A 19,430-nucleotide genomic window follows, 5' to 3' on the forward strand; every position below is an offset into this window, starting at 1 on the left:
AGGTCTCCCTCCTTTAGCCTGGAAACTCCACAAGAGCAAGAATTTTGTCTGTTTTTGTTCATTACATATCGCCAACTCCTTGAGCAGTGCCTGGCACTCGGTAGGTGTTTACTCTATGTTGGCAAGAAACCAGGCTGGACAGGGAGAGTGCCTGCAGTTCCCTAAATGAACACGAGGTGACAGTATTTATAAGCCCTGGAGCTTTCAGGCTCCAAGGTCCCAGAGATGGCGGTGAAGGATTTGCCGCCACTGACCTCTGACTTTCAGGATCTCTTCCTCGGGGCTCAGCCCTGCCTTTCCCTGCACAAGCCTTGGGCGATGAATGACCTTTCCGCCTGAGACACCCTCTTCACTCTCCTTCACCAGCCTGCCCAGTTAAACAACTCTTTGTCCCTGGCCCCTTCCTGCTGGGCCCCGAGGCACCTGGGTTCTTTCCAGGCCCGGAGATGGGGCTGCGACAGAGGTGGTGCAGCTGGGACAAGGCCAAAGAAAAATACCGGAGACTCTGGAATCAGTTCTTCCAGTGTATGAGGCCCAGCCCCTCCTCCCTCAGACCCAGAGGTCCAGACCCCAGCCCCTCCTCCCTCAGACCAGAAGTCCAGGCCCCAGCCCCTCCTCCCTCAGATCCAGAGGTCCAGACCCCAGCCCCTCCTCCCTCAGACCAGAAGTCCAGGCCCCAGCCCTCCTCCCTCAGACTCAAGAGTCCAGACCTCAGATCCTCCTCCTTCAGACCCAGGAGTCCAGGCCTCAGCCCCTCCTCCCTCAGACCCAGGAGTCCAGATCCAGCCCCTCCTCCCTCAGACCCGCAGTCCAGACCCCAGCCCCTCCTCCCTCAGACCCAGGAGTCCAGGCCCCAGCCCCTCCTCCCTCAGACCCAGGAGTCCAGGCCCCCAGCTTCTTCCTCCTGGACCCCTCCTCTTAGGCATTTTGAGGTCCTCTACTATTCCCTCTCCCTCTCTTTTACACAAACCCCTCTCTCCCTCCACTCCCCATTCTAGGATTGAGACCAAGGGTGAGTCACAAGAAGCCCTGGGGCCCTGAGTCACCTCTCCCTCCCCCCTTAGCCCCTCCCTGGGCTGGAGGCAGCTGGCTGCGGAGCGGAGCAAAACAGTTTCCTAGGACTGACCCCTGCATCCCAGGACTGCAGTTTGAAGGCAGGTGCCCTTCCCGCTGTAACCCCATCACTGCCACCCAGGCATGCCCATGCCCAGCCTTTGCTGTTTTTCTCTTTCAGTCATGGTCTATTTGGAGACAAAATTTCCCTGTGCTCTAAATTCTGTGTCTTGATTCTGTTTTCCGGTTTCTCTGCACCTGTGGGTCTCTTTGATTTTTTTAATACATGCCCCCCACCATCCCTGGCTGAACGCCTCGAGGTCTCTCTGATTATCGCTGTCTCCCTCTGTGTCAGTCTCTGTCTCCATTTTTCACAAGTGCCTGAACTGGGGCACAGATGCCATGGCAAGGGCCGCAGCTGGAGCGCTCTCTATTTAGTGGCTTCTGACCCTCGGGTGCCGGCAGTCTCTGGATCACTGGCCCTCAGCCTTTGAGTGGGGCTGGGGTAGAACTGGAAGGAACCAGGCTGTCCATACATATGCCAGTGAACAGCAGAGAGAAACTGAGGCAGAGACAAGCATACAGAGGCCCGGAGAGAGAGAGACCCAAGAGGAGACCAGGTGGCAGGGAGAGAGTGAAACAGAGACACAGAGAAACACCGATTCAGCAAGAGACAGACAAAAACAGAAGGCCCTAGAGACAGAGAGATGGAGACAGAGTGAGACAGGATGACAGAGACACAGGCAACGATGAACACAGAGAGAGACAAGACAGAGAGACAGTGACAGGGGAAGAAGGAAACAGGAGCAGAGAGGGACACGAAGATGGAGAAAGGGACAGAGAGATGAGAGAGACACAGAGAGGCTAAGAGGGGCAGAGACAGAGAGACAGAGTGAAGACAGACAGAGAGAGACAAAGGTACCGGGAGAGAAAAACAGAGACAGACAGACAGAGACAGAGATAAAGACAAACCTGGCCAGGCGAGGTGGCTCACGCCTGTAATCCCAACACTTTGGGAGGCCGAGGTGGGTGGATCACCTGAGGTCAGAAGTTCACGACCAGCCTGGCCAACATGGTGAAACCTCCTCTCTACTAAAAATACAAAAATTAGCTGGGTGTGGTGGTGCACACCTGTAATATCAGCTACTCGGGAGGCTGAGGTAGGAGAATTGCTTGAACCTGGGAGGCGGAGGTTGCAGTGAGCCGAGATCGTGTCACTGCACTCCAGCCATGGGAGACGGAGCAAGACTCTATCTCAAACAAACAAACAAAAAGACAAACGCAGAGGCTTCCAGACCAGGAGAGACTGAGACAGGAAGCAAGGCCCAAAGAACCAGAGAAAGAGCGGGAGAGGGAGGAGAGAGACGCAGCGAGCTGGGCGGCCAGTGGGCAGTGGTGGCCAGGCTGCAGGCTCGGGAGTGCCCGGCGGCTGCACTTTCCCCAAGTGGACGCATGTGTGGTGTCTGGGCGCGCCCGGGTGTGTCTCCAGCCCTCTCCCGCCAAGTCTCGCCGAGTGGGTAATCATGTGTGTGCCGAGGGGCGGAGCCCCCTCGAGGGTTGTGTTTTTGCCACTGGGCGTATCCGTGTGTATGGTTTGGTGTCTCTGGGTGTGTTTGTGTGGGCTGCCTCAGCGTACAGCCAGACATGTCTGTGCGTGTCTCGCTTCCCTGGGGCTGGTGGGTCCAGGGTCCCACATGACCTACGACACAAGGAGGGGGAGGGTTGCGTCCACAGGTTCCTTGCAGAGGGGTGTGCATGAGGCCAAGGGCAGTGTCACCAGGTCAGTGCACGATGCTGGGAGGTGATGTGCGTCACCAGGTCAGTGCATGCCTGTGTGTCTCCACAGGAGGGTTGGATCTGTGTCGGAGCGTATGGTGTACAGAACCATGAGTGACTCGTGCTGTGACACATAGTGATGTCCTATGTTGTGTGTCGCTCTGGGAGTCACCGTGCGCATTCCACACTTGCATTTGCTGCGTGTGTGTCAGTGTGTGTTTTCTCTTGGTGGGCCTCGTGTGTGTAACACTGTGTATCACTCAGAGATGTGACACTGTGTCTCACGTCAGGGTCCATGTCCCTGTTGGAGGCCTCTTCCTTCTCAGCCCCCAGCACCCACCCTGAGTGCCAACCACCCCAAGTGTTTGTATAGCTGTGTGTTATGTTGTGTCAGAGGATACTCCCCCCTCCCCCAATGTTGGTGTTGTGTGGGTGGCTGTAGGCCTCAGTGTCAGTGGTATCAGTGAGTGGTGACATCTGGTGTTTTATGGGACACGTGGTCATTTGTGGAAGGTTGGGTGTGTTGGGAAACGTTGTGTCTAAGTGTTTTGTGTTACTGTGTGCTGGTGTATTACTCTGTGTATGTTGTTTGTGTGGCCATGCATGTTGGAATATAACATGTGCTGGGTTGTGTGGAGGTATTGTATGTCATGTTTGGGTGTGGCTCATGGGTCAGAGGTGAAGGTGTATGTTGCGTTTTTCTGTTTGTTTTTGCTTGTTTTAGAGATAGGATCTTGCTATGTTGCCCAGGCTGGTCTCAAACCCCTGGGCTCAAGCAATCCTCCCACCTCAACCTCCCAAACTGCTGGGAATACAGGCATGAGCCACTGCACTCAGCCGTATGTTGCATTTGGGCACTGGGGTCTGTGAAGGTCCAACCCCATCCCCCTCCCCCGGGGCATCATCCTGGGTCGTGTCCTGTGTGGCCAGAATATACCAGAATTATCTTGCTTCAGGCATGTGCTTCTTGGATTTCTCCGTGTGTCGCTGTACCTTGTAGGTCTCTGCATGCATCCACTCAGCTTGTCCTCTGACCGTACATTTGAATCGCATCACACACCAGAACATGCTGAATCGGTGTGTGTTTTGAATCATCACTGCGAGCACTTGTGTTCGAGTCAGCAGGCGCCACCATGTATGTGCAATTCTCTAGGTGCTGGGTGATTGGGGGCTGCTATACGTATGTCCCTAAATGTTGTGTGTCTACACGTATTGGGTTTCATTCCAAGGGTGTGTAGTGTTTAGGAAACTGGGACTGCACAGTGTTTGTGTAGGTGTGTGGTGTGTGGCGTCAGGGCGTCACTACTTTAATATATATTGTGTGTTTGTGTAACACCTGGTGTATGTTGTGTTTGTGTGGCCACAGATGTGCATCATCCTATTTGTGGTGTTTGGGTGTGGCTCTTTGTGTCAGAGCAAGTTGTGACAACTTTGAGTGTAATATTTGTGCCTGTGTGTGGACGGTGTTTGGGTGGCTGTGTGCGCCACAGGACACTGCCTGCTTGCTAAGTGCTGGTGTGTGTCACACCATGTGTGTGGTGTCTGGGTGTGGCTGTGGGTTTCAGAGCTTGCTGGGAGTTGTGAGTCACTCTGTGTAGGTTGTGTTGTGTGCCCTGGTGTGTTAATCTCTGTCTTGGGCCATGGAGTGTCCTTCGGTGTCTGGGTGTGGTGAGTGGAGGTGTGTGTCACAAGGTACAGATCATTGTGTGTGACAAAGCCCATCGTGTGTCTGTGTGTGTCTTTATCCACGTGGATGGACGTCTCTTTCTTGCTCTGCCCCAAGACACACCCTAGCCCCTCCTTATTCTCAAAATGGGGAGCTGGGGAGCCTCCCCCTACCCTGGGGCCTCCCCTGCCCCTCCCCGCCCTGCCTGGCCGTCACCACTCCCCAGAGGGCACAGGGCTCTGCTGTGCCTCAGAGCAAAAGTCCCACAGCCAGCAGAGTAGGCTGACGACCTGCAAGCCACAGTGGCTGCCCTGTGCGTGCTGCGAGGTGGGGGACCCTGGGCAGGAAGCTGGCTAAGCCCCAAGACCCCGGGGGCCATGGGCGGGGATCTGGTGCTTGGCCTGGGGGCCCTGAGACTCCGAAAGCGCTTGCTGGAGCAGGAGAAGTCTCTGGCCGGCTGGGCGCTGGCACTGGCGGGAACTGGCATTGGACTCATGGTGCTGCATGCAGAGATGCTGTGGTTTGGGGGGTGCTCGGTGAGTGGGGCATGGTGGCTGGGAGCTGGGACTCCTAGGTCTGAGGGAGGAGGGGCTGGGGGCCAGGACTCCTGGGTCTGAGGGAGGAGGGGCTGGGGGGGGCTGGGGGCCAGGACTCCTGGGTCTGAGGGAGGAGGGGCTGGGGGTCAGGACTCCTGGGTCTGGGGGGGGGGGGGCTGGGGGCCAGGACTCCTGGCTCTGAGGGAGGAGGGGCTGGGGGTCAGGACTCCTGGGTCTGAGGGAGGAGGAGGTGATGGTCAGGACTCCTGGTTCTGAGGGAGGAGGGACTGGGGGTCAGGACTCCGGGATCTGAGGGAGGAGAGGTTGGGGGCCTAGACTCTTGGGTCTGAGAGAGGAGGGGCTTTGGCTGGGACTGCTGGGTGCTCCCAGGAGACAGTTGCTGGGGACCTTCTGTGCAAAAGGAAGGGAATATTTGTTTCAGTGTTTCAGTCTTTGAAGATGTTGCCATTAGACGGCCGGAGGTCCAGGACCCCTGGAAGCCAGAGGGTGGCTGATCAGACACTCAAGCCCCCCAAGAGCCAATAAGGGGAGAGGTAGCTCCAGGTTTGGTGAAGGGAGAGTGGAGGAAAGACAAAGTTCTTCCAGTAGGCGGCAGCTCTTTGGTCCTTATCTAACCTCTAATGTTTACCCAGTGCCTTAGATGCAAAGGACAGAAAAAAACTGCCTTGGGGGTGGGGATGGGAAACGGGAAACAAACCTCTCCCCCGACCTGCCTCCCCTCTCCCACCCCAACCCAGTCTCCACTGTTAACAAGCTCAATTTCTCCCCAAATCTGCATGCTGATTAGTCAGGGAAATAGTGGAGAGGTAGGCTTACAGTGGCCTGGACTCCTAGGTACCAGGGGAGGAGGGGGCTGGGAACTGGATTTCTGAGTCTTAAGGAGAGGGGGGTTTTGATTGTCTTTGGGGAAGAGGGGCTGACTCTGAAGATGAGTGGTGAGTAGGGAAGAAAGGGGAAAGTGGGATCAGGACAGGTCTCAGCAGGCTCCCGTCACATTCCAGCTCTGGTCAGGCCCGTGATGGGGCAGATCAAGGACAAGGGTTGGAATAAGTGGCTTGAGGGGAGAACAGACTTGCTCAACAGGAAAGGAGGGGCTGGAGACCTCTCTGGCAGAAGGGTTGTGGAACTGGGCGGGTAGAGCCAGTGGCAGGCACTGATTTGAAGATTGGGTAGATTCCTGAGGGTCTGATGTTCCGACTTGGATCTGGAGGGGGTGGTGGGCAGCTCTGAAGTGACCAGGAGCCACATGGAGGGTCAGGCAGGCAGCTTCCTCTGGCCGGCAACGGGCACTGAGGGGGTGGGGCCGCCGAAGTCCATGCCAACAGGAAGCATGGCCGGGGCCTGCCCGTCGCTCCCACGCCAAAGCACCGCACCCAGCAGCTGAGGTGGGAACACAGTGACCCTGGCAGATGGGAAGAGACGGGGTCCATCCTACCCCACCTCCCCCCTCTGCTTTCTCACCCCTCATTTCTTCCTTCCCTCCACCATGGCCAGGCCACCGCCTCTATCAGTGGGACCTTGGGGAAGCTGTTACAACCCTCTGAACCTCAGTTTCCCCATCTGTAAATTGGGATGATGGTTAAAATACAAGACCCTAAGGGTCACCCTTCACCCTTTTTATTTTATTTTTTGTAGAGATGGGATCTTGCTTTGTTGCCCAGGCTGGTCTTGAACTCCTGGACTCAGGCAATCCTCCTGCCTCAAAGTGCTGGGATTACAGGCCTGAGCCACAGCTCCTCAGTCCCCTTTTGAGGGCTCTCTTAATAACATCCACCACCCCTTACCACCTCCATCTCAATCTAATGAGCTCATTTCTGCAGAGGACCCAGACACCTGCTCCCCAGGGGGAGGGGCTGGCAGAGAGGCAGGTGCCAAACGCTAGGGAGTCCAAGGGAACCAGATAGAAATATCCAAGAGCACCAGTTGGGGTGGAGGAGGAGGGATGGGGAGAGGTACAGAGAGAGACAGAGACACAGAGATACATGGAGAGAAAAAGACAGAGAGAGGGAGACAAAGATGCAGAAAGAGAGGTACAGCCAAAGAGAAAGACAAATAGGGCTATCAAGCTACTGAGAAATTCACCAGTGAGAGACACACACACGGCATTAAAAAAGACAATGGAGGGCCGGGCGCGGTGGCTCACGCCTGTGATCCCAGCACTTTGGGAGGCCGAGGCGGGCGGATCACGAGGTCAGGAGATCGAGACCATCCTGGCTAACACGGTGAAACCCCATCTCTACTAAAAACACAAAAAATTAGCCAGACATGGCGGTGTGTGCCTGTAGTCCCAGCTACTTGGGAGGCTGAGGCAGGAGAATGGTGTGAACCTGGGAGGTGGAGCTTGCAGTGAGCCAAGATCGCGCCACTGCACTCCAGCCTGGGTGACAGAGCAAGACTCCATCTCAAAAAAAAAAAAAAAGAGAGACAATAGAAACAAAGACCCTCAAAACACATAGAGAGACAGAAACAACCATCCCTAGAGCCAGGGAAATTCAGAGAACAGAGTACAGGCCCAAGTGCAGACAGGTCTGGGATTTGGGGGAAGAGGAAATGGAAAAGTAGAGAGGACCACCAGAGAAGCAAATTGCAGTGTGAGGAGGGGGGCTTGTTGTCTAGTGGTGTGGGGGGTTAAGACAGACCGAAGAAAGAAGCAGGGAACCAGGGAGCTGTAGAAGGTGGGGGAGGGCTGGTGACAACAGCACTATTGTTCTGGTAGGGGGTTGGGGAGCAGGCCCCTGGGGCAGGAAACTGGCCCTCTTCCCCTGCTCAGAGGCGGGGTGCTGGCCCAGCCAGGAGAGCTGGCAGCCCTCTTAGGAGAAACAGGTGCAACGCTTTGTAAGGGCGCCCAGGTGGTCCCCTCCCCCTGCAAATACCCGCCAGGCAGGGACCAACCCCTCTTAGGAAATCCAACAGTCCCAGTCCCCTCTAAATCCCTCTCTCCAGAATTCTAGATTCCTTCGAGGTTGTGCCACACAAAGAGAGGAAAAAAAAAAAAAAGCAACAACTTCTCCGTGGTTTCTGGAGGCCCTGTGCTTCCGGCCAGATCTGCCCTGGGCTTAGAGCCAGAAGAGGGGTGGGGGTGGCGGTGGGGAGCTGCAGGGGGGCAGAACCGAGGGGGCTGTCTCAGAGCTGAGGCTGGGTCTCAGGGACTCAGCCCTCCGGATGAGACCAGAGAAGGGTGTGACTCAGTCTTTGAGGATTGAATGGTAGTTTCTACGTTCTTCCAGATTTGGGGTTGGGGTTGATTGAAGTTGGTTTCTAGGGCAACACCAGCTGGGTAGGAAGGGAATGGGAGGGGGCACTCTCTAGAGGCCAGATGTCTTTTTCTAGACAACACACACACACACACACACACCTGAAGAACTATTTTTGATGGGAAATGGGACAGGAATAAGAAGGAATGTGAGTTTCAAGGTCCCCCTTCATGGGTATGGGTCTTGGGAGAAGAGCTGAGGAAGAGGGTAGACACCAGTATCTGGACGGGGTTGTCCTGTTGGGGAGAAAGAGAGCATTCCTGGGGACCAGATGACGGTGTTTTTTTGTTTGTTTGTTTGTTTGCTCGCTTGTTTCGAGACGGAGACTCCCTCTGTTGCCCAGGCTAGAGTGCAGTGGCGCAATCTCTCAGCTCACTGCAACTTCCACCTCCTGGGTTCAAGAGATTCTGGTTCCTCAGCCTCCCAAGTAGCTGGGATTACAAGCCCAGCTAATTTTGTTTTTTGTTTTTTTTTAGTAGAGACTGGGTTTCACCATGTTGGCCAGGGGGTCTCAAACTCCCGACCTTAGGTGATCCACCTGCCTCAGCCTCCCAGAGTGTTGGGATTACAGGTGTGAGCCACCGCACTGGGCCCAGATGATGGTTTTGAGACTTCTCCAGAACCGACACATCAAGAGGGACTGATTTGCAGGGGAAGGAGGCTAGGAAAATTGGGAATCGAAAAAAAAATGGTGGTTTTGAAGGAAAGGTAGAGGGCCAGGTGGAGGGAGACCTGGGATCTCACACCCCTTTTTCTGTCCCCCCTGACAGTGGGCGCTCTACCTGTTCCTGGTTAAATGCATGATCAGCATTTCCACCCTCTTACTCCTCTGCCTCATCGTGGCCTTTCATGCCAAAGAGGTCCAGGTAGGGCAGGCCCCGCCCCTAAGCCTTGCTCCCTCCAACCCCCTCAGCGCCCTGTCAGCTCACACTTTCCACCCTCGTCCTCCTCCTGATCTGAGTAATGAAGTTCCTCTGCCCTAGATGCTGCGTCCACACCCTCACCCACCCAGATGGGATGAACCATGAGCAGACAGGCAGAGCCTCCCCAACCAGCCCCGCTCTTATAGCCCCAGGACTATAGGGGTATAGTCCCCAGTCCCCCCTTGCACACTCACGGATGCTGAGAGCGCCCTTGCAGCCCTGCTTCCGCCCCCAGGCCTCTGTCCACTCTGCTCCCAGGCACTCAGCTTCCCAGATCTCTGTGCTCCAACATTGCATCCCCAATCCAGTCCTCAAGCAACCTAAGGTCCTAGGGGTGCCCACTCCTTTTTTTTTTTTTTTTTTTTGAGACAGGGTCTTGCTCTGTTGCCCAGGCTAGAGTGGAGTGGCACAATCTCTGCTCACTGCAACCTCCACCTCCTGTGTTCAAACAATTCTCATGCCTCAGCCTCCCAAGTAGCTGCGACTACAGGCAGATGCTACCAAGCACAGCTAATTTTTTTGTATTTTAGTAGAAAAGGAGTTTCACTATGTTGTCCAGGCTGGTCTCCAACTACTGAGCTCAAGCAATCTGCCCACCTTGTCCTCCCAAAGTGCTAGGATTACAGGCTTGAGCCACTGCACCTGGCCCGGTCCCAGCGGTGCCCACTCCTAATCACCCTATCTCTGTGCCAATAACCTCCCTCTTGCCCCAGACCCAGGAGCTCTCCCCATCCATACCCCACCTTGGGTCTCACCCAGACACATCCCATCCCCTATTGCCCCATTGCCCCAGATCCTGTTGCTCCATTCCCTTTCCCCTCTTCTCCCTCTCCTATCATAACTTTGCATGTAAAATGGGGATTATCGGCCATGTGTGGCAATTCTCTGAGCAGTGCCTGGCACATAAGAGGTGCTCAGTAACCAGTGCACATTATCATCTTATCATAGAGTAGTTAAGTAGCCTGTAGCCCAGTGCGCCATTGCCCATGGAAGGGACCTGGGCCTCAGTTTCCACATCTATAAAATGGGGGCAATAATAATATCAATCTCACTAGGCTGTGAGCATTTACTAAGTCACAACATGTAAATGTGATAGAGCAGTGCCTGGCGTATCCACAGTGTCCAGTACATGCTGATTTTGTTATTGTTATTGTTTTGTTTATTTTGAGATGGAGTCTCGCTCTGTCACCCAGACTAGAGTGCAGTGGCGTGACCACGGCTCACTGCAACCTCTGCCTCCCGGGTTCAAGTGATTCTCCTACCTCAGACTCCCCAGAAGCTGGGACTATAGGTGTGCACCACCATGCCCGGCTTATTTTTGTATTTTTCAGTAGAGATGGAGTTTCACCATGTTGGCCAGGCTTGTCTCAAACTCTTGACCTCAAGTGATCCACCACCGCAGCCTCCCAAAGTGCTGGGATTACAGGCTGAGCCATCACGCCTGGCCCATGGCTTTGTTATTGCTGATGTTATTATTACAGTTATTAGGCGTGTCAACCGAAACGGGAGTAGGAGCGAGCTCCAGGCATGTGGAATGCAAGTTCTAGGGAGGCAGGGGGGTCTGTTTGGTTCACTGTGCATCCTTAGCACATAGAACAATGTCAGGCACACAGTCGGCGCTCAGTCAGTGTTCAAAGGCTGGAAGTGGACTGAAACTAGTGGGGTGGGTGGTGGGGAAGGAGGAAAAAGTGGAAAGATGTCTTCCTCAAGTCCTGTCCCGCTCCCTCCCTATCCTTCTCCCGCCCTGCGCTATCTCCCTCTCTCCCGGCCAGGCGGGCACACCCCACTTATCTCAGGGCGCAGGCTCGGGCCGCCGCCTGACCTGCTCCTGACCCCTCCCTTCTTGGCCCCTTCCCGGCAGCTGTTCATGACCGACAACGGGCTGCTGGACTGGCGCGTGGCGCTGACCTGGCGGCAGGCGGCGCAGATCACGCTGGAGCTGGTGGTGTGTGGGCTGCACCCGGCGCCCGTGCGGGCCCCGCCGTGCGTGCAGGATTTAGGGGCGCCGCTGACCTCCCCGCAGCCCTGGCCGGGATTCCTGGGCCAAGGGGAAGCGCTGCTGTCCCTGGCCATGCTGCTGCGTCTCTACCTGGTGCCCCGCGCCGTGCTCCTGCGCAGCGGCGTCCTGCTCAACGCTTCCTACCGCAGCATCGGCGCTCTCAACCAAGTCCGCTTCCGCCACTGGTTCGTGGCCAAGCTTTACATGAACACGCACCCTGGCCGCCTGCTGCTCGGCCTCACGCTTGGCCTCTGGCTGACCACCGCCTGGGTGCTGTCCGTGGCCGAGAGGTGAGGGTGCTGGAGGCATAGATGCGCAGGGGAGGGAACTCCGGACAGCCACGGCGGCCGTCCTATGCCGCGGTGCAGGTTGAGGCCCCCTAGGACCAAGCAGTGGAGAAAGTTCACACTTTGACCCCTTCTCCTCTTGCTGGCTGAAATTTGCCCACACTCCCATCAACTGGGGTGAGAGAAACCAACAGACAAGCCCCCAGCCAGTCCTCCACCTGCAGCCTTCAGTCTCCCCAAACGCATACACAGACCCTAGAAAGCCCTTCCCTTCCGGCTGCCTGACCTCTGCCTCAGGTTTCCAGGCCATCTGTTCGGTCTCCGAACCTATCTCTGGGACCTGCCTAAAGGGTTGCCTCTGCCTTGGAGGAAGGGGACTATTTTCCCAATGAGCACGGAATGCACTATAGGTAGGTGCTTTCTGTGACCCTAGGAAGGGGATGATTTGGAACTCCTCTGGAAAATAATTCCAAGCAGGAAATTAGAACTAGATCCTGGTTGCCAGCTAGATACTGTGTAACCCGATGCCGCGCCTCAATTTCTATCCCTTACAGAGAAAGAGGTTGGGAGTGATCTCAGCCAGTGGTCCTCAAAGTACGGTTTCAGGACCAGCACATCACCTGGGAACTTGCGAATGAAAACTCTCGGGTCCCTTCCAGACCTACTGAATCCTGTAGGGTAGGGCCAGTGATCCGCTTTAGCAAGCCCTCCAGGTGATTCTATGGCCCAACGAAGGTTGAGAACCTCTGGTCTAGTGTATGTGGCAAAGATCCTTGAGGGCAGGAGGAGAATGAGAAGATCTGGCTTTAGATCTCTCCTCTCTGAGCCTCAGTTTCCTCATCTGAAAAATGGGTGTCACGTTCCACCATCTGTAGTCTCCCTGACAGTTCTTTTTTTTTGAGATGGAGTCTCAATTATCCAGGCTAGCGTGCAGTGGCACAATCTCTGCTCCCTGCAACCTCTGCCTCCCGGCTTCAAGTGATTCTCTTGCCTCAGCCTCCCTAGTGGCTGGGATTACGGATGTGCACCACCATGCCTAAGTAATTTTTGTATTTTTAGTAGAGATCATGTTACCATGTTGCCCGGGCTGGTTTTGAACTCTTGATTTCAAGTGATCCTCCTGCCTAAGCCTCCCAAAGTGCTGGGATTACCATGCCCGGCCTCTGTCATGATTTTAAACTCCTTCACCTTCCAGGATCTTAGTTTTCACAATTGGGAAATTGGTCAGAATCAGGATTAATGAATGATCCCCCCACCATGTTTCTCATCTGAATGATGGGAGAATGGGGAGGAAGTCGAAGTTCCAAATTCCAAGGCAGAAGTCCTGAAACTAGAATGTACTTCGGAATGAGGGGGTGGGGTTTGTGAACAGTGCAGATTCCATCTTCGCTCCTAGATACTCTAACCCGGTGGGTCTGGGGTGTCTGGGTCCCTCACAAATGAAGCTTTCCCTGCTGATCTTGCAGCAAGGAACCTGTGGACAAAGTTAGACAAATCTCAATGTTTCAACCCCTTCCATGGCTGGACTTAAATGTTTCCTGTGAAGTGAGGGGAAAGGAAGGCCAAGTCCCACCAAGCCTTTTTAGAGTCCTTTTTGGTCCTGATAGGGCCACTTCTGGACCACACAGCATCTTTGTGGAAATTAGAAAAATATACCCCTTCCTCTGGGTGGATGTAGCCACCAGTCAGGGTCTGACTGGGTTTTGGCCCCCTCTCGACTCTCCACCCTCAACCACATGCTCTGAATGCCACAGCAGCCCGGGTAGCCTAGCTGAGACCATACCGGCATTGGGATTGGCCAGACCCAGTCTCAAATCCCAGAGTGGCTAAGCAACTTGCCCAGGTCACACAGCAGAGAGGAGGCCATGCAGGCTTTCCAAAGCTCAAAACTTAATGGCTTTTTGTCCAGGTGATTCTTAGGACTATGGGTGTATACTGGGAGGGGAAGGGAGGGAAGCAAAGGGAAGGGAGAGGAGGGTATAGAGGGAAGGGGAGTGAATATCATGGAAACCTCCATGGTGGGGTTTTAGAACTAACCCACCCTTCCCCATAGGCAGGCTGTTAATGCCACCGGGCACCTTTCAGACACACTTTGGCTGATCCCCATCACATTCCTGACCATCGGTTATGGTGACGTGGTGCCAGGCACCATGTGGGGCAAGATCGTCTGCCTGTGCACTGGAGTCATGGTGAGTACAGCCGCCCTGGGGACATGATCCCTATCCCAAACTGGTCATCCTCTGGCCCCAGGAAGCCATGATTAAATGGGTTCAACACAGGCTCTCAGGGACAGCTCCTGAGAAACTTGAGTGTCTGGGGCCCCCACAGCCCCATTCTCTCTTCAAGACCAAGATACTCACCTGTAATCCCAATATTTTGGGAGGCCAAAGTGGGAGGATCACTTGCCCAAGAGTTTGAGGTTACAGTGAGCTATGATCGTACCACTGCACTCCAGCCTGGGTGACAGAGTGAGACCCTGTCTCTTAAAAAATAAAATAAAAAATCAGACCTAGGAATCCAGCCCCTAATTCCTTGCTCTCTCCAGAACCTAGGGCCCCAGCCCTTATCCTCCTCAGGGACACAGGCTCCTGACTTCACAGCCCCATTTTCTTCCAGAACTCAGAAATCGTCTCCCAGCCTCCAGCAAGGGTGTAGAGTCCAGTTATCAAGTGCATACCTGTGGGGCCCGCCTACCTGGGTCCAAATCCTGCGGCTGCCACTTCCTGGCTGGGGAGCTCAGGCGAGCCACGTGATCTCTCGGGGCCTCACTTTCCTCATCTATAAAATGGGGATGCTGACGCTAGTGTGCTCCTCATGGGCTTGCTGAGATGATTAAATGGTTCAACTACGTAAAGTGCTTCCAACAGTGCCCAGCCCACAGGAGGTGCTAGGTAAACAGGTCTGGGGGTGCCCAGGCATCCAGCCACCCCACACCAGCTCCTGTGCCCTCAAGGATGAGGCAGAGGCTCTGCAGCCTGAGTCAGCCTCTTCCTGAACCCCGACATCCGCCTCCTTCCCTCCATAGACCCGGTCACTGAGGTCCTCCCACCCAGCCCTGGCCCCCTCTAGAGACTAGCACCTAATGCCTTGGCCTTCACCTCCCTGCAAGACCGGGTTCCCCTCACCCTCGGGGACCCAAGCCACCAGCACCTAGCCCAGATGTGGGCCCAGGAAGGACATATTCATCCCCGCAATCTCTGGGTGCACAGGTGAAGGACGTGGTGACCTCCACTCCCCCAGTGGTGAGTCTTTGGAGCAAGGGAAGAGGGGCAGAGACTCAGGGGCCTGCAGCACCGCTCAGGACCTCCTCCCTCATTTGACAAAAGGAGAAACAGAAACCTAGAGAGATACGGTGATGCGCACTTGAGCTCACAGCCTGCTCCTGGCAGAAAGGCTCCATGGCACAGTTGAGCCATAATAGCTTACTTTTACGGAGCACATACTCTGTGCCAGTCTCTGCCCTACACACTTGCCAAGAGTAATTCATGAAATCCACCTAGTAACCCTGTGAGGCCATTTCACAGATGAGACACTGAAATACTGAGAGATTAAATAACTTGCTCAGAGCTGGGCTTGGAACCCAGGCAGTCCCCTGGAGCCAGCATTTGTGACTGGAAGTTGTTCTGAGTGATCGAGAGCTGAAACTATAGGGTGGGGGATGCTTCCTAGGAAGATTCATTCTAACTTGGGGACAGGTGAGCAGGTGCCACAAGCAGCTGGGAATCGCCAAGGCCTTGAAGGGCCAGGAGCATTGGGAGAAGGAAGGGAGGAGAATGAGTGTGCAGAGGAAGATGCTCAGGGAGGGCAGGCAGCATGGAGCCAGGGTGAGTTGTCCAGGTGGGAGGCGTAGACCTTGGAAGGCCTTGGGAGCCAGGCTGAGAAGTTCAGGCCAGTGGAAGCCTAGGAGATTAGAGGGGACCAAGGGGGTTAGGGGAGGATGAGTGGGAGGCTGGAGATGGTCCAGGAGAGAGAGGACAGGGCTGGAGCTAGGAAGAGGTTGTGGGAGTGGGAGAAGGATGGTCGCCCCCCCACAATGCAATGGCTGACCACATGAGCAGTGAGGACCCTGAGGCCTGCCCCTGGCTCAGAACCCCGCCTTCCTCTCACTCCTCCAATCATATCCTTCATGCAAGAGGCCATCCTGTGGGTGTGAATACTACGCATCAAATTTGGGCTCGGACATATGCGATTTATGATTCTAGCTCCACCGCTCTGAGCTGGGACCTTGGCTCTCCTCTCTGAGCCTCTTTGCTTGTCTGTCAACTGGGGATAGTCGTGCCTGCCTTCTGTGGCTGTTGGGCGGGTTCAAGGAGGGAGTCGGTGGCACAGCCTCATGCCACAGTGCCTGTTGTTCCCACAGGGGGTCTGCTGCACAGCCCTGCTGGTGGCCGTGGTGGCCCGGAAGCTGGAGTTTAACAAGGCAGAGAAGCACGTGCACAACTTCATGATGGATATCCAGTATACCAAAGAGGTGAGATGGGCATATGGCACCCATGGCACATCCCTCTTCCAAGAGGCAGGAGTCCAGGCCCCCCCGCTTCCCCTAGGACCCAAGAGTCCCAGCCCTAGCCCTACCTTCCCAGAACCGTAAGGATCTATCTCCACGGACACTGTGCCACCCACCCCCAGATGAAGGAGTCCGCTGCCCGAGTGCTACAAGAAGCCTGGATGTTCTACAAACATACTCGCAGGAAGGAGTCTCGAGCTGTCCGCAGGCATCAGCGCAGGCTGCTGGCCGCCATCAACGCGTGAGGGCCGCTTTGTATGCACACATGTCCATGTGCACCCATGTCCAAGTCACCTCTCTGCACGGCTGTGTGTGTGCGTGTCCATGCCTGTCCAGGTCAGGACACCCAGGTGTGGTCTCACTCAACAGCCTGTCCACCTGGATCTGACCATGCATGACTCTAGGTGTCTGTGCTGGTTTGTCTTTGCATATCTCGGCGTGTCTGTGGACCTGGGGACCTGGGTTTGTACTGGGGATGGGGGCTCGTGGGGAGGCAGGGTGCATCCCCTCCCACTCTTTCAGCTCTTTGACAACTTTTTTTCTTTGTTTCGTTTCTTCATGTGCCTCTCCTCCCTTCATTCCACCCCTGAGCTACAGCTACATTCAGGGACCAGGCTTGTAAAACTGACTCCCCCCTTCTTCCCACAGGTTCCGCCAGGTGCGGCTGAAACACCGGAAGCTCCGGGAACAAGTGAACTCCATGGTGGACATCTCCAAGGTACTAGGATCCCGTGGGAGGAGGTCTTGAAGAAGGGGGAGGTTGGGGCCACAGGGAGGGAAATCTGGCCCTAGAACAGGGAACCCTGGCAGGGGCCTGGCACACACAGGCTGTCAGTAAAGGTCTGTGGTTGAATGAAGGAAGGAAGGAATGAATGATGCAACACAGAGCTTCTTACATTCATGAAAGGCACAGATCCCTTACAAACTGAAAAAAAAATTGCACAAAGAACTCCAGTGTTTGGTTTCAAATTATCTTTATTGTTAAGTTACTTACATGTGGACGGATATAAAATTCCTTCCAACTACAACTCATACAATAAAACCAAAGCAAATTTACAAACCAAGCCCATAGATGGCAAAACCAATACAATTAAAATGAACAACACTGACAAGGACACAGGTGATATTGTTTCCGTAAAACTCAATCTCTGCTGCTCTTGTGGAGGGGTACTCAGGGCCACGGGGACTTCCATGCAAGTTTGCCTGGCCAAGGCATGACTCAGCTACCCACCCCCTTCTTCTGCTGAGACCACGTGATTTCGCCAGTGCTCAGGGACAATGATGTCACAACACCCCCTTGGCCTGGCTCACAGCATCTTCTGCTTATCCGGTGGCCTTTGCTTTTTCTCGTTAGCCCACGGCCGTTCAAACAGTGGCCCCTGGCACCAATGCCATGGTAAGCACGGTCACAGATGCAGGCCCCAAAACTGCATGGCAGGTCTCAGTGAGGAGGCGATGGCCCAGATATGCAGGAATTGGCAGGCGGTAACTTCTGAAGGTTATCAAGCCAAAAACATAGAATTCAAGAATTTCCATAGAAAATCCACAAACCCTCGGCGATCAAGCAGTGAATCCTAGCCAGAGAATGTAGTAAAAGACCATGTGGATTTGGAAGTCAGGCATCATCCATGCTAGAAATATTTAATGAATACCTACTATGTTCTAGGTCTTATTTCAGGAGCTGCTTTGGGCATGTCATTTAACTGTTCCATGCCTGTTTCCTCCGCTGTAAGACGGGAACAGGATTCCCACTCCCTGTGGCTTTTAGGAGGATTTTAAACCATATAGGGAAACACCTGGGCAGGTAGCTGGGAAGTGGTAGGTGGTCAATACATGGTAACAGTTATTATTGAGGGTAATCCTCAGAGGACCATAAGGATGTGGTCAATATTGGTTCCATTGCCTTACACTATGGAGCAGGTGGGGGTCGACCCCAGCCCCCTGACACTTCTGATCCTCTCCTCCCACCCAGATGCACATGATCCTGTATGACCTGCAGCAGAATCTGAGCAGCTCACACCGGGCCCTGGAGAAACAGATTGACACGCTGGCGGGGAAGCTGGATGCCCTGACTGAGCTGCTTAGCACTGCCCTGGGGCCGAGGCAGCTTCCAGAACCCAGCCAGCAGTCCACGTAGCTGGTGAGGGGGCTGGGACCTGGGCAGGAAGGCAGCCTGGAGGAAGGGTTCCTGTGGCCAGCACCCTATGTGGCTAAGGGGGCGGGGGATGGCTGGGAGACAAGGCCACCTTTTCTCTTCAGCTCTGGCACTGTCTGGAGGAAAGGACTCAGTTCGCGCCTGGACTGGCAGTGAAGGAAGATGGTGTACCCTCTCCCCTTCACTGACCCTTGATGCCCTTCTCCCGCTTTGCTTGGTCTCTCTCTCTCTCTCTGCCTGTCCTGGGCACATTCTCTGGCTCTGTCCATCCAATGTCTCTGTCTAAATGCCCTCCTGCCCCCTGGCCTTGGGGGCCGGAAACACCTCCCACCTGTCTCCCACTTCTGCCCACCGGTTTCTGTCTGCACCTCGGTGTGTCCCACTCCCACTCTCCCTCTTCCTGGCCTGCCTCTCCATCAGTCTCTCTGTCTCTCCAGGACCCACGGAGGAGGAACCAGGCTACTTTCCCCAGGATTGAGGTGATGGACATTGTCTCTGCCACTCCTGACCCAGCCCTGAACAAAGCACCTCAAGTGCAAGGACCAAAGGGTGCCCTGGCTTGGAGTGGGTTGGCTTGCTGACGGCTGCTGGAGAGGACACTGGCTAAAGTGGGGAGGCCTTGGTGGGAACATGGTCACCCCCACTCTGCATACCCTCATCAAAAAACACTCTCACTATGCTGCTATGGACGACCTCCAGCTCTCGGTTACAAGTGGAGGCGACTGGAGGCCGGACTCCTGGGTCCCTGGGAAAGAGGGTACTAGGGGCCCAGATCCAGGATTCTGGGAGGCTTCAGTTACCGCTGGCCGAGCTGAAGAACTGGGTATGAGGCTGGGGCAGGGCAGGAGGTGGCGCCCCCTGGCGGGACAACAAAAAGGACACCATTTTTCCAGAGCTGCAGAGAGCACCTGGTGGAGAGGAAGAAGTGTAACTCACCAGCCTCTGCTCTTATCTTTGTAATAAATGTTAAAGCCAGAAGTTGCCATTTCTCTCTAAACATACCTACACTCCTAACTGGCAGACCATCCAGTGGAAGACTGTTGCCTTGTCTGAACCTGTCTCAGAGGTCTCCTCCTCTAAGTGCCCTCCCAGCTCTGCCAGCTGAGCAGTCCTCAGCAACGGTCCCCTGCCCAGATCTGAGGCAAAGAGCAATGGCTTTGAACTCAGACAGATCAGGGTCCAAATCCTGGTTCTTCCATCCACTGGCTGTGTGATCTTGGGTAAGTGGCTTCACCTCTGAACAGTTTACCTCA

The 19,430-nt window shown here is 54.9% G+C and overlaps 1 protein-coding gene across 5 annotated transcripts; it reads left to right on the forward strand.

Moving 5' to 3' along the window:
• The first annotated feature begins 4,749 nt into the window (after nucleotides 1-4,749).
• On the forward strand, nucleotides 4,750-19,155 carry KCNN4 (potassium calcium-activated channel subfamily N member 4). Of its 5 annotated transcripts, none has more exons than XM_032172704.2 (9): nucleotides 4,750-5,031; nucleotides 9,077-9,172; nucleotides 11,091-11,518; nucleotides 13,569-13,704; nucleotides 15,876-15,986; nucleotides 16,145-16,263; nucleotides 16,671-16,740; nucleotides 17,995-18,162; nucleotides 18,615-19,155. In XM_032172704.2, the coding sequence occupies exons 1-8, from the start codon at nucleotides 4,873-4,875 to the stop codon at nucleotides 18,157-18,159; spliced, it is 1,284 nt and encodes a 427-aa protein (XP_032028595.1). In that variant the 5' UTR covers nucleotides 4,750-4,872; the 3' UTR covers nucleotides 18,160-18,162; nucleotides 18,615-19,155. The 5 variants fall into 5 exon arrangements, with proteins under 5 accessions (XP_032028595.1, XP_032028596.1, XP_058282505.1 ...); XM_032172706.2 differs by having other exon boundaries at nucleotides 4,973-5,031; nucleotides 13,573-13,704; nucleotides 18,615-19,148; XM_032172705.2 differs by lacking the exon at nucleotides 9,077-9,172 and having other exon boundaries at nucleotides 18,615-19,148.
• The last annotated feature ends 275 nt before the right edge of the window (nucleotides 19,156-19,430 follow it).

This window comes from Hylobates moloch, unplaced genomic scaffold (genome assembly GCF_009828535.3).
Source record: "Hylobates moloch isolate HMO894 unplaced genomic scaffold, HMol_V3 SCAFFOLD_13, whole genome shotgun sequence".
Classification (NCBI taxonomy): domain Eukaryota; kingdom Metazoa; phylum Chordata; class Mammalia; order Primates; family Hylobatidae; genus Hylobates; species Hylobates moloch.